The 17431-nt window shown below is 49.5% G+C and overlaps 1 protein-coding gene across 2 annotated transcripts in view; it reads left to right on the top strand.

Annotated features, from left to right (window-relative positions):
* Positions 1-17431, top strand: part of LOC144170148 (protein 5NUC-like) — an 84024-nt gene that overhangs the window by 56631 nt on the left and 9962 nt on the right. For both annotated transcript variants that reach the window (XM_077699753.1, XM_077699752.1), the window contains exons 6-7: positions 5969-6229; positions 16949-17101. In XM_077699753.1, the coding sequence (XP_077555879.1) occupies positions 5969-6229; positions 16949-17101 (414 nt within the window). The remainder of the gene's footprint in view (positions 1-5968; positions 6230-16948; positions 17102-17431) is intronic.

Here is a 17431-nt window from a genome sequence, read left to right on the forward strand (position 1 = left end):
CGTGTACATGTGAATTCTTCTGTAGACCATTGGGAGATTTCTGTTTCCCGGGAAAGTATGCGGAGGGCCCTAATTGCGTCCGTTCTAGACAATGGAATGAGTACAGTCGTCGCTGTTTGATGCACCAACCTGGCGGCAGCGTCCGCACTTTCGTTGCCGACAATGCCGCAGTGGCTGGGAAGCCACTGCAGGGTGACATCATGACCCACCTGGGCATCACGGTCGTACACCATTTTTATTTCTGTCCGGAGCTGTTCGTGAGGTCCCCGGCACAGGGCTGACTGGAGTGACTGAAGTGCAGGCTTCGAATCACAAAAGATAGCCCATCTGCGGCACTTTGCTCGATGGTGTGAAGAGCTCTACGGATGGCCATAAGTTCTGTAGCCGTGGAGGTTGTAGGATTGGCTATCTTGAATTTGCTGGACAGTGACATTTGTGGTATAATAACAGCGCCGGCAGAACCCGCCAATGTTACCGAGCCATCAGTGTATGCATGGGTTTGGTCATTGTATGTCTCGTGCATGTACGTGAAAGTTACCTGTTGCAGGGTCGGTATTGGAAGATCACGTTTTTCTTTATTCCTGGAATATCTAGGCACACTCGGGGCTGCATCACACACCACAGCGGAAGAAGCCGTCGCATCGCCGGCGTATAGCTCGATGTAATTGTGGTGTTGCGGGCAGCTACTACCCTTGCGAACGACGCCCGGGGAAGGGTCGCTGGTATTCCCGCGAGGTGAGGATCATGTAGGCGGGCGAGGTGCCTGATATGTGCCCTGAGTATTTCAACTTCCAGAAAGGTTGCCAAAGGGTGATTCCGAGCCACGGCAGTGGTCGCTGCTGTGGACGTACATCGTGGTCGGCTAAGACAGGTTCGCAGGGCCTAAGCTCGTATACCCTGAAGTGACCGAGTAGTTGTGCGGCACGCTCCAGAAAGGACAGGAGCACTGCACCGCAGACAGCCCAAGAACAGTGCGTTGTAGAGCTGAAACATCGACTTCATTGGTGTTCCCCACGTCTTGCCGCCGATGAATTTCACTGCATGCACCATTGCAAAGAGCCTCTTCTTTATAACGTTTTCGTGAGTACTCCAAGAAAGGCCTCTGTCGACAACTATGCCGAGAAACTTGTGATTTCTCACATAAGACACTCTTTCGCCATTAATATACAAAGGGTATGCATACATAGGTTTTCGTGTAAACGGAAGCACGGCGCATTTGCTGCTGGATATTTCAACCCTTGTCCGTGTAGATAAGAGGTCGTCAAGTCTGCGGCATTTTGCAGTCTGGCGCGCACATGCCGACGAGTCACGCCATCTGCCCAAACACATATATCGTCGGCGTATATCGACACGTGAACCCTCCTTGGAAGGCGAGAAGTCAGGTCAATTAGTGTAAGGTTGAACAGTTTATGGCTCAGGACGCCTCCTTGGGGAACACCACGGTGAGTGTAGTGAGCTGATGTCGGCCCATTTGCAGTCATAACAAAAAATGACCTTCCTGTTAGGTAGTTCCGTATCCACTGGTAGACCCGGCCACCGATACCCACAGCCTGCAGTACTTTAAGAATCGCATCGTGCTCCACGTTATCATAGGCCCCTCTAACATCGAGGAACAACGCAGCACATATGCGCTTCGCAATTTTCCGCTGCTGCACAAAAGTCACCATATCGATAACACAGTCAATGGATGAGCGTCCATGACGGAATCCTGCCATGACATCAGGGTAGACATTGTGTAGGCCCCATGTAGCTCAAGCTTTTAAATTAAGATTACCATGGGCTGCGTCGACCTGACGAAATAACCACTATGGTAGATTGGCTAGTGATGGTGACAGCAGCCATCAGGATCTCACGGCCAAATAAAATATACCCTTGAGTCCACGAAGGAGTCATGGTAGGAGAAGACAAGCGAGATGTAGTTAGCGCGACCTTTAATGTTGGCCTCACGTTCTATATCACATGTCACCAAACCCGACATACCCATGCGGGTAGATTGTCCACAGAAATTCAGCAACCGTGACAAGATGACGTCCTCCCGATTCACAATTTCCATTCGGGTGCGTCTTCAACATACCCACCCACAATTCACCCGTGCCCACTCAAAAGGATTGACCAATGACGATATTGGGTGCAGTGCGAAGCTCACAACTTCCAATTTGGCTGCGACTTCAACTTACAAACCCACAATTTTCCCATACCCACTCAGGGGATTGGCCAGGGACGATGACAGCTGCCGTCTAGGGGTCATGGCTAATTCACAAATGGCTGGGGTTAGACTGCCGCCCGAAGGTACTATAGGCCTTCCACTAAAGCGACGTACATCGGTATTTCTATGAAAATATACCGCCTTTGGCACTACTTCGCCTTCATTATGGTGACGTGGCGTAAACTAACCTAACATAACCAAACGAAGTGACAAAAAATCATTCAAAACGAGAAAAACTAATCTACGCCATTCATTTTTTTAAACTTAAGAATGTAAAAAAAAAAGTAAAGGTAGCGCGAGCCGGGCTCGAACCACTGGCTTCAGTAACAGGAACCTTCACTTGCGGCAGTAATCTCGCGCCGCTGTGGGCGCTTTTTGAAGGTCACACTGGGAGCGCGCGCGCGCAAAAGCGGCGGCGGCGGTCCGCGCCCTCTCCGACGGCGGAGCAGGGAGGAACGGGTCTGCGCGCTCGCCGGCTCTCCGCGCCAGCCGAGCTCCCCGGGGAGAGTACTGACCTCGCCGCTCACGTGACCCGGGCACTGATTGGCTCGTTGGGTTTGGCGCAAAGCGCCCTACCGCAAAAACGGGTCGAACCGCATGGAGCGTTTTTTCACGCGATTCGCGCGCGTTGGCGTTGCGCGTGCGTTTTTTCGACGCCCGCGTCGACGATTCCGCGCCCGCGGCAGCATCTGCCTTGGATAGATTTTGACGCGCGTCGCGCGCGGCAGTGGGAGGAGCCTGGCGTCTTGCGCCAATGGGGAGGCGCGCGGCTAATGGCGGCGGTTTCGAAACGCTCGAGACAACCGGCTGGCTCCGCTGGGGATGTTTAGGCTTACCACCCCAGCAGATATTGAATGGGCGCTTTCACTAGCGGCGCGGATGATGTTTTATAGTACCGTTTTCAACCACATCATAAGCTCCTTTACCGCACAAGGAACTTCGTTCGTGCCTTGAGCGGCATTTTAGACAGCGCTTAGAAACTGTCGCTCGAACTCCCGACACCACTTCGCTGCCGAAGCCGCCGCCATGTTGCCGCCGCCGGCCGCGGCACGCGCAGCGTGTGGGTGGTTACGCGGCAGCGTCAGCGCGCCTGTGGCGTGCGCGGCGCGTTTTCGCGAGCAGAAAACGCTCCAAGCGTGAACCGCATGGAGCGTTTGCGCGGAAGAGGAATCTTGCCGCGAAAGTGCGTTTTGCGGCGCGCGTTTTTGCGCGCGCGGCGCCGCAAGTGAGAACGTACCCTAAAGGGGCCCTGAAAGGCATTTTGAGCACACTAAATGAACTAGCGCAACCGTTAGATTGGGTCGTCAACGTCCTCTGTGCCAAGTATTACTTTTTTACCCGAAGCGGAAAGCTCACACTTTTGTTGCAAAGTTTGTCGTTTTTTTCTCACCCTTCCCTTCCTGTTTTTGGACGCCGCCATCTTCACATGTCTACATCATCGATTCCCAGATGTTCGTCATGAGCTAGACATCCTGCTATTGGGCGGCTTTTTCACGCACTTCCGGCAAAGAGATGAGTCGTCTGCTCAGCGTCGGCTCGCCGGCTGATCTGCCAGCGGAGTGCCGGAGTGCTTGGGCATTTTACGACAAACGAAACAAGTGTAAAACAAACGCTTAACCGTTTGTATTGAATGCAACACGGCCATAACACGACATGAATATTCGGTTACCTGAGTACGTTCCATAAAGAAAGCGTTGAAGCCCCGTGGCACTTCTTTCGTGCAATCGCAGAGAACGCCCGGGTTTGACGCATACATTTTATTCAAATTCAAAACAATCCAGAGATGCGTTTCCAACGAACACAACGTCACAACATGCGTTGAAAGTCTGAACCACGATTGACAGAAGATGGGTTGCCTCCTGCCCGTCGTAAATTCGGTACTCACCTCGCGTGCGCTTTGTAGGGACGAACAGCAAACAAGCCGATGGCTTTTAGCCACGCACACTGCACATACCCCATGCGAGGTTGAGTCGTACGTCGCTCGAGAAAGATAATCCAGACCATCGGAAGCACTATCCACCCGCAGAAGCACAACGTCGCATTTCATCGCGAAACAAAGGCGTCCACAACACACACACCATCGCCTCCTGTAATGCCAAACGCATCTCGCACTTCCCAATGGGAGTGAGTGGTACGCCTGCAGTGCCCACATGTCGCGAAGTGGGGCCGCAAGCTGAACCGGGATCACGCAACCGTAACTGACTTCTGGAGCGGTTTGTGCCTTGTTGCCAAGGCAACCGATGTTTGAGATTGTCAAAGAAATGGCGCTCGCTCCAGCGCTAGAAAGCTCAGAGCCGCGGCGTAGCATGTTTTGCCAACGTTGCCGCTCTCCACCACGCGTCGCCCCAAGCTGAACTGGTCACATGATTGAAGCGTTTTGTGCACGGGTTCTGTATCGGTTTAATATGACTTTTTCACATGCCGCCGGCAGGAATTACCACCGCCGCAAAATAAGACCCGGCACCAGCGGGGCCACATCTGATACGGCGCTTTTTGGATAAGCAGTGCGCGGTACATCAAGGGAACGAGCGTACGACCCTCCCCGTGCGGCTGCGAGTTCGCCACCGATAAAAAGTCATGTGCCGCCAGCAACGTACACCGCGAAAGGGCAAGGCCAGGCCGCCGCATACATGCGGCCAGATTTTTCGTTCGCTTTTCCAGCCTTGAGCGGAGTGCGGGATTCATGGTGTCAACAAAGCTTGCCCGTAGCAGATGACAGTCTGAGCAGCGCAATAGCGGAAGTACGTCACCGCTGCGGAGCGCAGCATCATGGGAGGCAAGGCTATCGCGCCGTCAACAGCGGACAGTAAGTCGAAAGGAGGAGGAAACGCGGAGCGACGATAATGCGCGGTTTTTGATTTACGATTTCTCAGCTAATACTCATCGCTTTAACAAAATTCTTGCGGGAGGAGATTGCAAATACATTGCTTTATTTGGGTACATGTACATCCATGCATCGGCGGAAGGTATTTCAGGACCCCTTTAAGACGGAACCTCTACACTACAACGGCAGACGCTGTAGCCAGTATTAGCCCATTCTTAAATATTCAAATGTTGTTGGGCGGCGCCCTAGCCATGCCTGGGGCGCTGAGCTCTGAGCTGGAGTGCCGTCGGATGGCACTCTAGACACTGCGTTCACCAATTACCATCGGCAGTTAGTGCAATGTATCCGCCCAAACATGTGCTTGCACAACTCAGTCTTCCTCGGCTGTAAGATTAGAATTTAGTGGCGTGTTGGGCCCGTGGTCATGCCCTAACGAGCCCACTGTGCGACCAAAGGTCTGCTGATATTTCAAAATAGTTCAGGATGGCAACACTGTCTATAAAGAACTTTGTACAAGCATGCATGCAGATCATTTCCATTATCGTCATCTTATTTCTCGTTATCATAAGTTTTTTTTTAAAACCATCCGTCGTAGCAAGCCCCAGGCGTGTTTACTAGGCTAACATCCCACTCACATGAAAGACCATTTTCCTCTCTCTCTCTCTCTCTCTCTCTCTCTCTCTCTCTCTCTCTCTCTCTCAACGAGACGCGACTTTATAAGAAGCTTAGGCGCTCCCGCAACTTTTCGAACTTTGTCAAATTTTGGGGAGTGTTTTTACAGTTCACATATTTCTCGTTCCGTTGTTTTTCTGGATTGATTAAAAATATTCAGCCTCACATATCAAAACTAGGTAGACGGTATAGACGCCTTTTGCATGTTTGGTATTTTTTAATTGTTCGTTTGGAGATTTTATGAGTATCCCGCACTTTCTTTATAGACGAGAATATGTCGAAGATTGTAAACAAGTACAAGCCGAACGTCACCAGGGCACTTGGTCAACGCGTCGGCTTCTCGAAGGTGTACCTGGAACAGCAGGACAACATATGTCGTCTGAGGGAGTGCAACCTGGGCAACCTCATGACGGACGCCTACTTCGCCTACTACGCCGACAAGAACAGCACCGATCCCACTCGATGGTCTGATGTGAACGGGGCCGTGCTCAACGGAGGAACCATAAGGGCCCCGCTTCCACAGGGAGGTGAGAATCTGCTAGGGAATTACGCTGAGTACTGTCATTATTTACGGTAGAATCGGGGTTAATTTCACAAAAATACGTTAAGAACAGCCACCTTGATGCGTTTGTAAAATAAATACCTCATGACAGTAGAAAGTCATTGCGCCATGTGGAAAAGACTGGGTTGCTGACTGCTTGGTCTGTGCCCTTTGAAAAAAAAAATACTGCGTGACAAAACGAGAGCAGAGACAAGACGGTGCCAAAGAGCTGTCTTCAGTTTCACATCCCAATGCTGCGGTAGCGTTTTACCAGGTTTTTGTACCCCATACGCTTTAATGAACAGAAATTCTATCTCTTGCGCTGCACTAGAACCATTACAACTAGCTGTAGGTCTAAGTGAACCCCCCGCTATAAGAACAAATTTCAGAAATTTTGAGAATTGCCTATTGACGAGTAAAAATACTCACGCCGTGTGTTTTTTCGTCTCACTTATCATGCGTTTTCTTTGTGGAATTAAATGTCTCAACCCAGGCAGCTTTTTTAAAGTTATTCTCGTCAGTTATGTCTTGACAATTGGGAAAAAATACTCCTTTATTTCGTTCATTCGTTCTCAGTTCATTTTTTCTTTTTTGTTTTTAGACAGATGCACGAAAGTGCACGAATACACAAAACTGGTTTGGTTGCTTCAATTTCAGCGTATCATTTTTATTGTATGTTATTTCATGTTATTTCTAGCTTCTTGAAACGGTCGGTGATTGCCGGATTTGGCTATCAGTATTCCAATTGGGTGAATTCTGTTTCACTTAGTTATGTTTTTGTTTTTCTTCCCAATAATCTCTCGCTCGAATACTTGTTTACTCCATCCCCTCTTCCAGTGATTTACATTTACACATTTAAAACGATTAAATGTCTTGACGAGGAATTAGACGGTTTGCGTTGAGGCAGCTGGAACAGAATTCTTACTCATTAAAAACCAAATGTTGACGTTAATTTACGCACCTCGTGACATTTTCTGACGTCTTGCCAGTCAATCGGTACTAGCGTTCATTTCAAACAGGTTTGGAAATGAAAAGGGGAAAGTGCTTGTAGCTTGGGCTGTTGGATGGTCGAATTATATCGACTCTCGTTGCAATCACCACTACAAATACTCACAAGCTCCCGTGCTGTATAACTCTTTGGAAATAGAAGGCACACACGTTACAGAATGAATGAATGAATGACTTTATTTCAGGGAGGAGGCTATAAAGCCCTGTGGGTAGGGAATGGAAAGTAGGATTGGGAAAGTTGTAGTACAACTAAGTAATACAGCGACCGCTTCACTGTAGCGGTCGCTGTAGCTGTCTCTCGAGGTTCCGTTGGGGCAACACACACACACTGGCCTTCCCCTGAGGGGAGGGGGTGTCCGGCATAGTTCTTGATGGCACATTACGGTTGGTGGGGCAAGACGGATGCGCACCGGTGTTCATTTGTGACTGGTGAACTTGAACAGGAAGTCGGTCAGCCATTAAACCATCTTATAGAGACCATTTTTTAGGGCAAAGTCTGTGATTTTTTCTAACATTTCTGGGTTGACCCTAACATACTCGACATGCTCTAACGCCGACGTCGGAACCGTGGCGCTTGCTAGCAACTGCGTACGGCCGTCTGAGAAGGCTGCACATGACCAAATAAGGTGGAAAAGGTTGGGTTTCTCGTTGCTGCCGCAGTAGGGGCACCTTGGTAAGGAGGGACGCCCCGGGTTCGTCCACTTCGATATTACATCAGGGGTATAGGCCGAGTTGGCATAAACTTTGTTCGCGAAGACCTCTCCTGTTCTCGGAAGGGTCTTTAGTGGTGCGAGGAAACCAGGGGGTGAGGCCTCGGCTAGCCGGTGCCGGCTGAGGGCTCTAGCTTGACGAAGTTTTTGTTGCCAGTGTTGTTGAGATGTGCTGGGTGGGTCAGATCGTGCTGGAGTGGTGTCGAGAACCGTGGGAGGATTTAGTAGACACTTCCGGGCAGCGTTGTGCGCCGTTCGGTTGCCGTCCGCTCCAGACGTGTGGGCAGGTGTCCAGACAATGCGTATCGTGATTCCTTCATGAGACAGGTCCCGTACTAAGTAGAGGATGTTCGTGGCCGTAGAGTTAGGCGTGAAGGTCCTATTCAGTTCCCGGAGGGCAACGTGCGAGTCAGTGATGATGCGGAACTTCTTTGTGTGGATGGTTGAACAATGGGTCTGGATGCTTTGAACTGCGCCCAGAATTCCAGAGTTCCACTTCATCCGAGAGGCCGTAGGTGTTCGTAATGTTGCGAGAACCACCCAGTTGCGGAACCTCGGGGCAAGTCCAAGCCACAGCGGCTGTTATGTCTTGGATAGCGGCATCGGTGAATACATCAACTTCATCGTGGGCTTTGTCATTGACCAGAGTGCAGACGTACTGTTCCCTAGCTGCTCGTTGACGTCGGGGAATGGGTCGTCGTCGGATAGGGCCGATTGCAGGTCTCTCCCAAGGTGGGATGGATTTAGGAAAGATTTCAGGGTCGAAATTGCTGTTCAAGGTGTCCCATTTAAGAATGGCTCGTCCCTGTGGCATGTATTCGAGGTGCTTCTGGAATCGCAGCTTGACTTCTTCGACTAGATTGGTGATCGGAGGAAGTGGCACTGCTTGTTCCAGCACGTCCGTCCTAGTGTGGCGTGGTAGGCCTGTTATGGTACGAATCAGGTGTCTGTTTAATATGGTTAGTTCCCTGAGATGCCGGGGACGGAATTCATATACGAGAAATCCGTAAGACAGCCGGCCGTGCGCAACGGCGCGCGCAAGCTTGAGACAGGCGTCTTGGTGTGAGCCGCCGTATTTATTTGATAGACGGGTAATGAGGTGCACCGTGCAAGGTGGAGCGCCATGTTGTCCGAAGATGACGGATCCATGTAGTGGGGCTACTGCAGCTGCTAATCTGGAGGCCAAGTAATTTGATGGTACCATTTCTTGATTCAAGAATCGAATTGGCGATATTGAGGTGTAGAACTTGGTTAGGGTTGGTCGATCGCTTGCCGTCAACGCTGAGAAATTCGGTCTTGTTGGGGGATAATTGCAGCTGGAATCGGGAGAGGGTGCGCTCCAAGCTAAAAACAGCAGCCTGGAGTTCGGCCTGCATAGATTCTTTTGACTCATAATCAGCAGCCTCGGTCCACACAACTATATCATCAGCATAGAAGGCGAAACGGGCCGCTGAGTCCACTTCAAGGGTGCGGGCTACACGATTCATGGCCAGATTGAAGTGTAAAGGTCCGAGAATTGAACCTTGGGGAACTCCTCTGTCAAGGTAGTAGGTAGTCGGTGTTGCTTCCTTTGGGTTAAGGCGAATGGGTCTGTGCGTTAGGAAGCCGCGAATCCACCTCTGAGCCTTCTGACTGGGGAAGGCAGCGGCTAGTTCTTGCAGGATGCCTTCTTGGCTGACGTTATCGAACGCCTTGTGCATATCAAGGGCCAGGACGTAGTCGGGCAGGCTCTTTCGGGATGTCCGGCTTATGACTCGACGAAGAAGCCAGAGGTAATCATGGGTGCTTAAATTGGGGCGAAATCCCGTGAGAGCCGGGTGGAACCATCCTGTGTGTTCCAGGTGGTGTTGAAGCCTGTTGTTTATGAGACGTTCTGTCAACTTGCAAATAACAGGAGTTAATGCGATGGGTCGGAGATTCTCGGGTTTTCGAGAATCTTTGCCAGGTTTTGGTATGGGGTGGATGATACTCATTTTCAAGTGGTCAGGAATTTGCCCAGTATCCCAGGATCGATTGATGAGAGTTAGGAGGGCCGCTTGACCCGATGAGGGAAGATTTCGAAGGTCTTGCCATTTTATTTGGTCGTTGCCCGGTGTAGATTTGGGTTTTCCTTGGGAGATGGCTATATGCAGCTCGCTCTCCGTAAGCGGAGAGTCGAGCTCCGCGAGCGGTGCTCGTATATCGATTTCAGGCAGAGGTGAGAGGGTCGAGATGTCAGCCGTGGCGTGCGGGAAGAGAGTCTTCACAAGAGTATCTTCCACTTGAGAGTAGTTTGTATGGAGGCACATTTCTTCTAGAATCGGCAGTTTTACTTTCGCCCGTCCACTCAGGCCCCGAAAGAGGCTCCACAGATGTGAGAGACCGCGTTCTTGCCCAAGTCGTTCGCAGAGATTATGCCAGTTTTCAGATTGGATGATTTTTTGATATTCGTTTATCGCTTTGTAATGGCATTTTAGTCTCATAAGGTCATGGTGACGTTTACCGCGTTCTCTATACCTTTTGGTAAGGCGATCAGCGGCACGAAACAGTTTGTGCATGTGGACGTCCGGATTGTTGACCTCAGCTGTGCTTGTTACCGTCTCCGTGGAAAGGATACGCGCTTCATTCACAGAGGCAACAAACTCGGACAGCTCAGGTTGTGCGCTCACGTGGAATTGCGAGCGAAAAAGACCCCAGTTGATGTTTGTGTACGCAGTCTTGGAGCGGAATTTCTTGCTGTTCAAGTGGAGCAGAATAGGGAAGTGATCACTGCCCCATGTAAAATACAGAGTTCGCCATTTTATAATGACTCCGGGTGTGGTAAGGGTTAGATCCGGTGTGGTGTCTTGCTGCGAGCTGTGGAGACCTATCCGGGTAGGATGGAAAGGCTCATTGCCGAGTCGGAAGGGGCTATACTCCAGTGCTTCTTCTAGGAGTTTCCCGCGTATATCGGAGTGTGAATAACCCCAGAGAGTACTTTTCGCGTTGAAGTCGCCTCCAATAATAACTGGACCAGAAAAGTTTAACGAAAATATATGCGATATCCAGTCATAGGAATCCCTAGCCCGGGAGTTGCATTCAGGTCTGTAATATACCGAGACCATAAGCACAGGTTTCCCACTAGGGGGTTGAACGCGGACGATAATTACTTCTCGATTTGTATTGCTTGCTTTATCCCATCGATGTTGCACTGAATGGCACGACTTGTGCACCAGAACTGCCGCCTGACCAGGGGTGGAGGGAGAGTTGGCTTTATCTCTGTAAGTATGCGGGATTTTGGGGTCCATGTAGGTGGTGTAGTGAGGAATTTTGCAAGGGCCTCTAGTCTCCTGTAGCAGTAGGGCTAGAGGTCGGGTGGAGGATACCTGTGATTTCAGTAAGGGGCCATTTTGAGCGAAGCTTCGGAAGTTCCATTGAATTATAATACGATTAGGAGGAACTAAAGAGTTCATTTAGGAAGATTGCTTCTTCTTGCGCTTGGATTCGCTAGGGGCGACCGTCTCAAGAAACTTGCGCATTTGGTCCATGACCTGTTGCATGTCCTGCTTAAGAATGGCGTATTGCCCCTGTAAGTCTGCAATATTGCCGCAGGCTTTCTGCCATTCCTTGCACACCTCAAACTTGATTTGCGCCTCCCGTTGTTTCAACATCTGTTCAGTGACATAGCTCGTGGGTTTGCTGCTTCCTATCTGCGAAGAATCTGCTGTGGGGCGACGAGAGGTGCGCGAACGGCTTTCGCGCACCGACTCCGTGCCACATGATTGGGGTGAAACAGATTGACGCCGTGTGCTGGCTTTGCGGAGGGAGGTGAGTTCTTTACGCATCGCCTGAAGTTCTGAACGAAGTTCTAGAAGGCTCTTCTTGAGTTGAATATTTTCGATCATGACCGGGTGGTTTTCTGGTAAAGTGGCGGTGGGGTTACGACCAATCATCTGCTGGTGTCCTGTGGCAGCGGCTGCCCAGGAAACATTGTTATTGTTGGGACGGCTTGTTTGCTTTGTTCCACGATTTGCATCAGACTCTTTTGGTGAATCGGTCTTTGGAGACTTTTCCTCCTTCTTTGGAAGCCGGCTGGGACAGACTTTGCTTACAGCAAGATGACCAACGGCCTGGCACGGGACACAAAAGGGTGCATATTCACATTCGTCTTCTTGTGCATGAGTACGGCCGCACTCCGTACACACACTGGGTGATGGGCAGTATTTGGCCATGTGCCCCAAACTGTGGCAGTTGAAACACACTAACCGTTTGGGACGGTACTCGGTGACTCGTACGAGTTCCATATAATATTTTACCACGCGGGGGAGAGTAGTAGAGTCAAAAGTAACGATCGCTCGGTCTGTTTTTCCTATTTTTTGCACTCGAAGTACTTCAGCCTGCTCGCAATGAATCCAACTGTGGATAGTTTCGTTACTATCTTTTGGATCTATTTGGATGACTCCTCTGATGGTGTTCTTGGATGAGGGAATAAGTTCAATGACTACTTCGATGGTTTCTAACTTCCCGTTCTGGCGAAAAGTGAGATGGTCGATTTGGGTGAGCCGGGTTGCGTGGCCTTCATCGTATACAGCAATGCGCGCACTGTTAGCGGCGTCATCGACGGTAACGGCGGCCATTTCGGCGAGCTCTGCACTTGGCGCTGTTCGGCCAATTACACTGGCTATGGCATGTCGAGGAATATTTCTGATTTTAAGTTTGGCTAATGGTCTCAAATGAAGAATGTGGCGTGACCGACTTACCCTGTCTGTGCGCGTAGGTCTGCGCTTCTTGGTAAGGCGAGCTCGTTGCCAGCCTTCAGCCTCCTCGGTGGCGGCGTCCTCTTCGGTTTCTTCCATGCCGTTGTCTTCGAGCTCTTCTCCTTCATATGCGTTCACGTCCGATGACTGTAGAGTGAAATAAGTCTGGGGTAGCTGAGGTTCGTTGGAGATCGCCTTCCCGTCCATGGTAGGAGTATGTCCGTCTTTAGTGTGCATAGGAGTGAGGTCCGAGTGAGTGGGAGACTTTCCATCCGCAGCTGCTGCGACAGCCGCACAAGCAGCCGCCACGCCGACAGCTGCGGCCGGCGGTAGGCGAGCACGTCATGGAGGCCGTTGGGTTAGGCCTAACCGACGGTTCGGGGAAACAGACTTGGCTCTGGGACGCGTGGTGGTTCCGAAGGGCCGAATTTCGGGTTCGGCGGGGTCACAACATGTCCATGAAGACGGGAAAACACAGGAAGAAGGGCCAACGTCGCTTAAAACGCCAGAACTTGCGAAAAAAACTGGAGCACGTTTGGAACACGTCCTCTCGGCGCGGCCCCCTAGCGGTGATCTCCACGTTACAGAAAAAAATTGTAAACTCCAGCACCATTTCCACGACCCCACGGCATTTAAAGTTGTACGCAAGTGCCTGGGACCGAAACCGGTGGGAGGGAAACCGGTTAAAATTCTTTAAACCGGTTAGGATGAATATTAACTTTATTCGTTTGCAAAACAGGTGGCGCCAGGCATACAGGGCCGAAAAAAAGCAGAACTGCGCATACCAATGAGGTTTGCGTATTCTACCTTAGAAGCGCCCGAAGAGTTTACGTGGCTGTTAGTGCATCCAGAAACGCAACGCATCTGCCTTGACTAATTATCGCGAGACACATGGACGACTGGTGCACGCGATTCGCATGCGACTGATCGTTACGACTGATCGTTAGGACCGGTTTTGGCGTCGTTCGCTGGTCGGATGAGGCTCACGACGTGCGACTGCCAAGTCAGATGCAGTCGTGCCATCGTTGCGATCGTCGTGAGGCCACAGCCAATGAGAGCCCGCAGAGTCCCTACAGCCCGCAACCGGCTTGCGTTGCTCGGGTCGGCTCCGGTGATGGGAACTTTAGGCTTAGCATCCCGGAGGATATTTGATCGCCGCTATCTGTGCAACTGCGAATGATAATCCGTAACACAACTTTTCACCGCACTATCATCCCCTTTCTCGCCCGTGGAACTTTATTTCAGCTATAATTGCCGTTTGAGCGATCTGTGACCAAGACATCTGCGTAGCCTGTTTTGATGCTTCCGCGCAGGTATCGCCATCTCTCGGCCGCTCGGCGCACCGCGCGCCACGGCGACCGGTCGGACCGCCGAACCTCCACGGCCGGTCAGCGTAGGCGTAGGCCGGTCAGCATCGCGGCAGATATCTGATCGCCGCTTTTAAAATAAGCCCTGACAACAATCCCTAGCACAATTTCTCACAATACTAGCACCTACTTTCTCGCATGTGGAACCTTTTTTTTTAGCGATCAGATTGATTCGGAAGAGCAGCGACAAGCGGTTGCTACCATGGTCTGCGCCGGATCGACTCGTTAAGTGTGCCCAGCTGTGAGGCGTGTGCGCATACTGTTTCCGAAGGCAGTAAACGCTTCACGATTGCCTGCTTTATCGATTTCTTGCGAACGACGCGCGGAATCTACACATTCAGCTCAGCGATCGTCGTAGTTGACCATGGAGCAAAAACAGTAGGCGGAGCGACGTCGATGACGCATCGCATGCGCGCATCGGGCCATGTGTCTCAAATTCACGCGTACGACTAGTCGTGGCGACAGTCGTAACGATCAGTCGCATGCGATTCGCATGCACCAATCGTCCATGTGTATCGCGCTTTAGCTTTACCCGGCATTTCCGCTCACAAGAACAACTAAATCTTAAAAGCACCGAAGCAAACACAACAAAAACAATTGAAGGCAATAAATATGAGAACATGTTCACATGCTTTTTTATAAAGCATCTTTTAGATGCGAAGCGTCTTATGGTCGAGCCTTGTCCCGCGTTGTTGCGCCGACGTCCACACCTCCACTGCGCATGCGCGTCTCTCCTCCATTCTCAAGGCCGCATAAAGGAGGGCACGAGCCGCTGCCGCGAAAGGGCAACGGCGAGCAGCGCATCCCGAACTCCGTGCACGTGAAGCGGAACGTAAGCGTCAGCGCAGAGAAGCGGTGTTGCGCCGGCGTCCACACCTCCACTGCGCATGCGCGTCTCTCCTCCATTCACCTCCTCACAGCCGTATAAACCAGGTGTGCACACTACCACCCTACCCACACGTCTACTACCATCCATCAACTCTACTTACACACAACCCACCCCCCCTTGCTGCTTCGCATCCTACTCATGATTCCCCCACGGGAACTTGGCGTAATTTTTTTTCCTTTTTATTTGATGCCGCATTATTTCAGTATTTATCCACAACTACGAAACTTTATTTCAGGGGCGAAGCCCCTTAGGGGCTCGGGCTGTCGACGCCTCATGTCGTCGTCGTCGTAACCATCGTCTCATGTAGCCACGGTACTAAAACACCGGGACACTCGTTTATGCCTTGCTCTAGAACGTAACGCGTACTAAAAAAAAACAAAAAAAAACAAACACCGGGACACTCCTTTAGGCTTCGGGCTAGAATGCTTCGTAACGCGAACTAAAAAAACACCGGGACAGTCGTTTACGCCATACGCTAGAACGCTTCGTGCTTCAATGACACGAGACTTTTACAGCAAAGCTGTATCCCTCTACCCCCCAATGGTTTCATCTCCGTTGGCAAAAACGCCATAAAAACGCCATGGCGTCAAGAACACACTTATACACTACATGGTTCAGCCCTCCCCATGTTTCAGGGTAGTGGAGATGGCCCGGGATTTTTTGTCGGCTCCTATCGTTTTAACAGGTAGCATTCTTTGCCGAGTACCCCCCACAGCCATGACCGTGTAACACGGTGCATTTCCACGAAAATGCAGATATCGCGGAAGTTTCACTGGTAATCGCTATAATAGCGTAAATGGAGATAACTGGTCGCACGAAATTAAAAAAAAAAAAAGGAATTACGGAAGTTGGCGAAACGTGTAACGTCCTGCATTTCCACAATAACCCAGATTTCGCAAAAGTTTGACCTGTAACCGTTATAATAGCCTAAATAAAGATTATTGCTCGAACAAAATTTGGAAAAACTAAAAAAATAATAAATGTACAAAAAATGGTGAACCGTGTGACGCCCTGCATTTCCACAATAACGCAGATTTCGCGAAAGTTCCGAATGTATTTTTATAATAACGTAAATGGAGATAATTGGTGGGACGAACTTTTAAAAAAATAAAAAATAAGAAAAATAATATAAAAACTGATGGCAAATGGCAAAACGTATAACGCTTGGCATTCCCACAATAAAACATATTTCGGGGAAGTTCCACCTGTAATCGCTATGATAGCGTAAACGAAGATAATTGGTCGAACAAACTTTCAAAAAACTAAACAAATAAGAATAATATAAAATAATTACGGAAACTGGCGAACCGTGTAACGCCCTGCATTTCCACAATAGTACATATTTCGCGAAAGTCCGAAATATAATCGTTATATAATAACATAACTGGAGATAACTGGTCGGGCGAAATCTTGAAAAACTAAACATAAGAAAAAATATAAAATAATTACCCAAAAAGGCGAACTGTGTAACGCCCTGCATTTACACAAGAACGCAGATTTCGGGATAAGCTCCACCTGTAGTCGTTATAATAGCGTAAATGGAAATAGTTGGTTAAACAAAATTTTGAAAAAAACTAGAAAATAAGATAAACATTAAGCAATTATAGAAAATTGCAAACCGTATAACGCACTGCATTTCAACAATAATGCAGATTTCGGGAATGTTCCACTTCTAATCATTATAATAGCGTAAATGGAGATAATTGGTCGGATAATATTTAGAAAAACCATAAAATGTGGCTGTAAAAAACTCACACTCAAGACAAGCGGCACAAGAATGCTACGCATTAGTAGACAATTCTCTGAATTTCTACAGAATTTTTTACTTGATTTTTTGTTTGGTTATGCCTAATTAGGCTCGTATATTACCAACCATCTAGTGCCCCAAATTACGGATTCATTTTTAATACATGAAAATGCATTTGATCTGTCATTTATTTTCACCCGTAGTTCGTTGAATTTGCAACAAGTGCGTTTAATTGCGTTAAAACGCATTTTGTGTTTGTTTTCTCGCAGTGATCACGCTGGGCGACGTTATGCAAACGGCACCATTCGGACAAACAATCGAGGTAGTATCACTGTACGGGAAGTATCTTCAGCAAATGTTCGAGCACTCTGTGGCCAACTACAGCTACAAGAACAGGAAAGGGCAATTCCTACAAGTATCTGGTGAGTGGCCTCAACTAGATGCGATCTCCTATTTCAACTGGTCTCATGGAAGTTACGCATGCGTTTCCCTTCCCCCTACGTTTCTCGCTTCTTTTTCTGTGCTTCGTGTCAGCCCTAAGCTACTGACAAATGTCCAGGGAAGGAAGCCCGACGTTTTGATTCCCCCGACTGACTCCCTTGCTTCACATTTTCCTGAAATGCAATGCCCCAAAGAGTTTTGAAACCTTTCATTTGTGCGTGGCACATATTTACACAAACCCGCATTACTTGCATATACATACACATAAACGCGTTTTCGATTCTCTTTCCGTGTGGTAATGAATCATCTGC

This window comes from Haemaphysalis longicornis, unplaced genomic scaffold, assembly GCF_048455015.1.
Source record: "Haemaphysalis longicornis isolate Haplotype H1 unplaced genomic scaffold, Haemaphysalis longicornis Haplotype H1 scaffold_2, whole genome shotgun sequence".
Lineage (NCBI taxonomy): Eukaryota > Metazoa > Arthropoda > Arachnida > Ixodida > Ixodidae > Haemaphysalis > Haemaphysalis longicornis.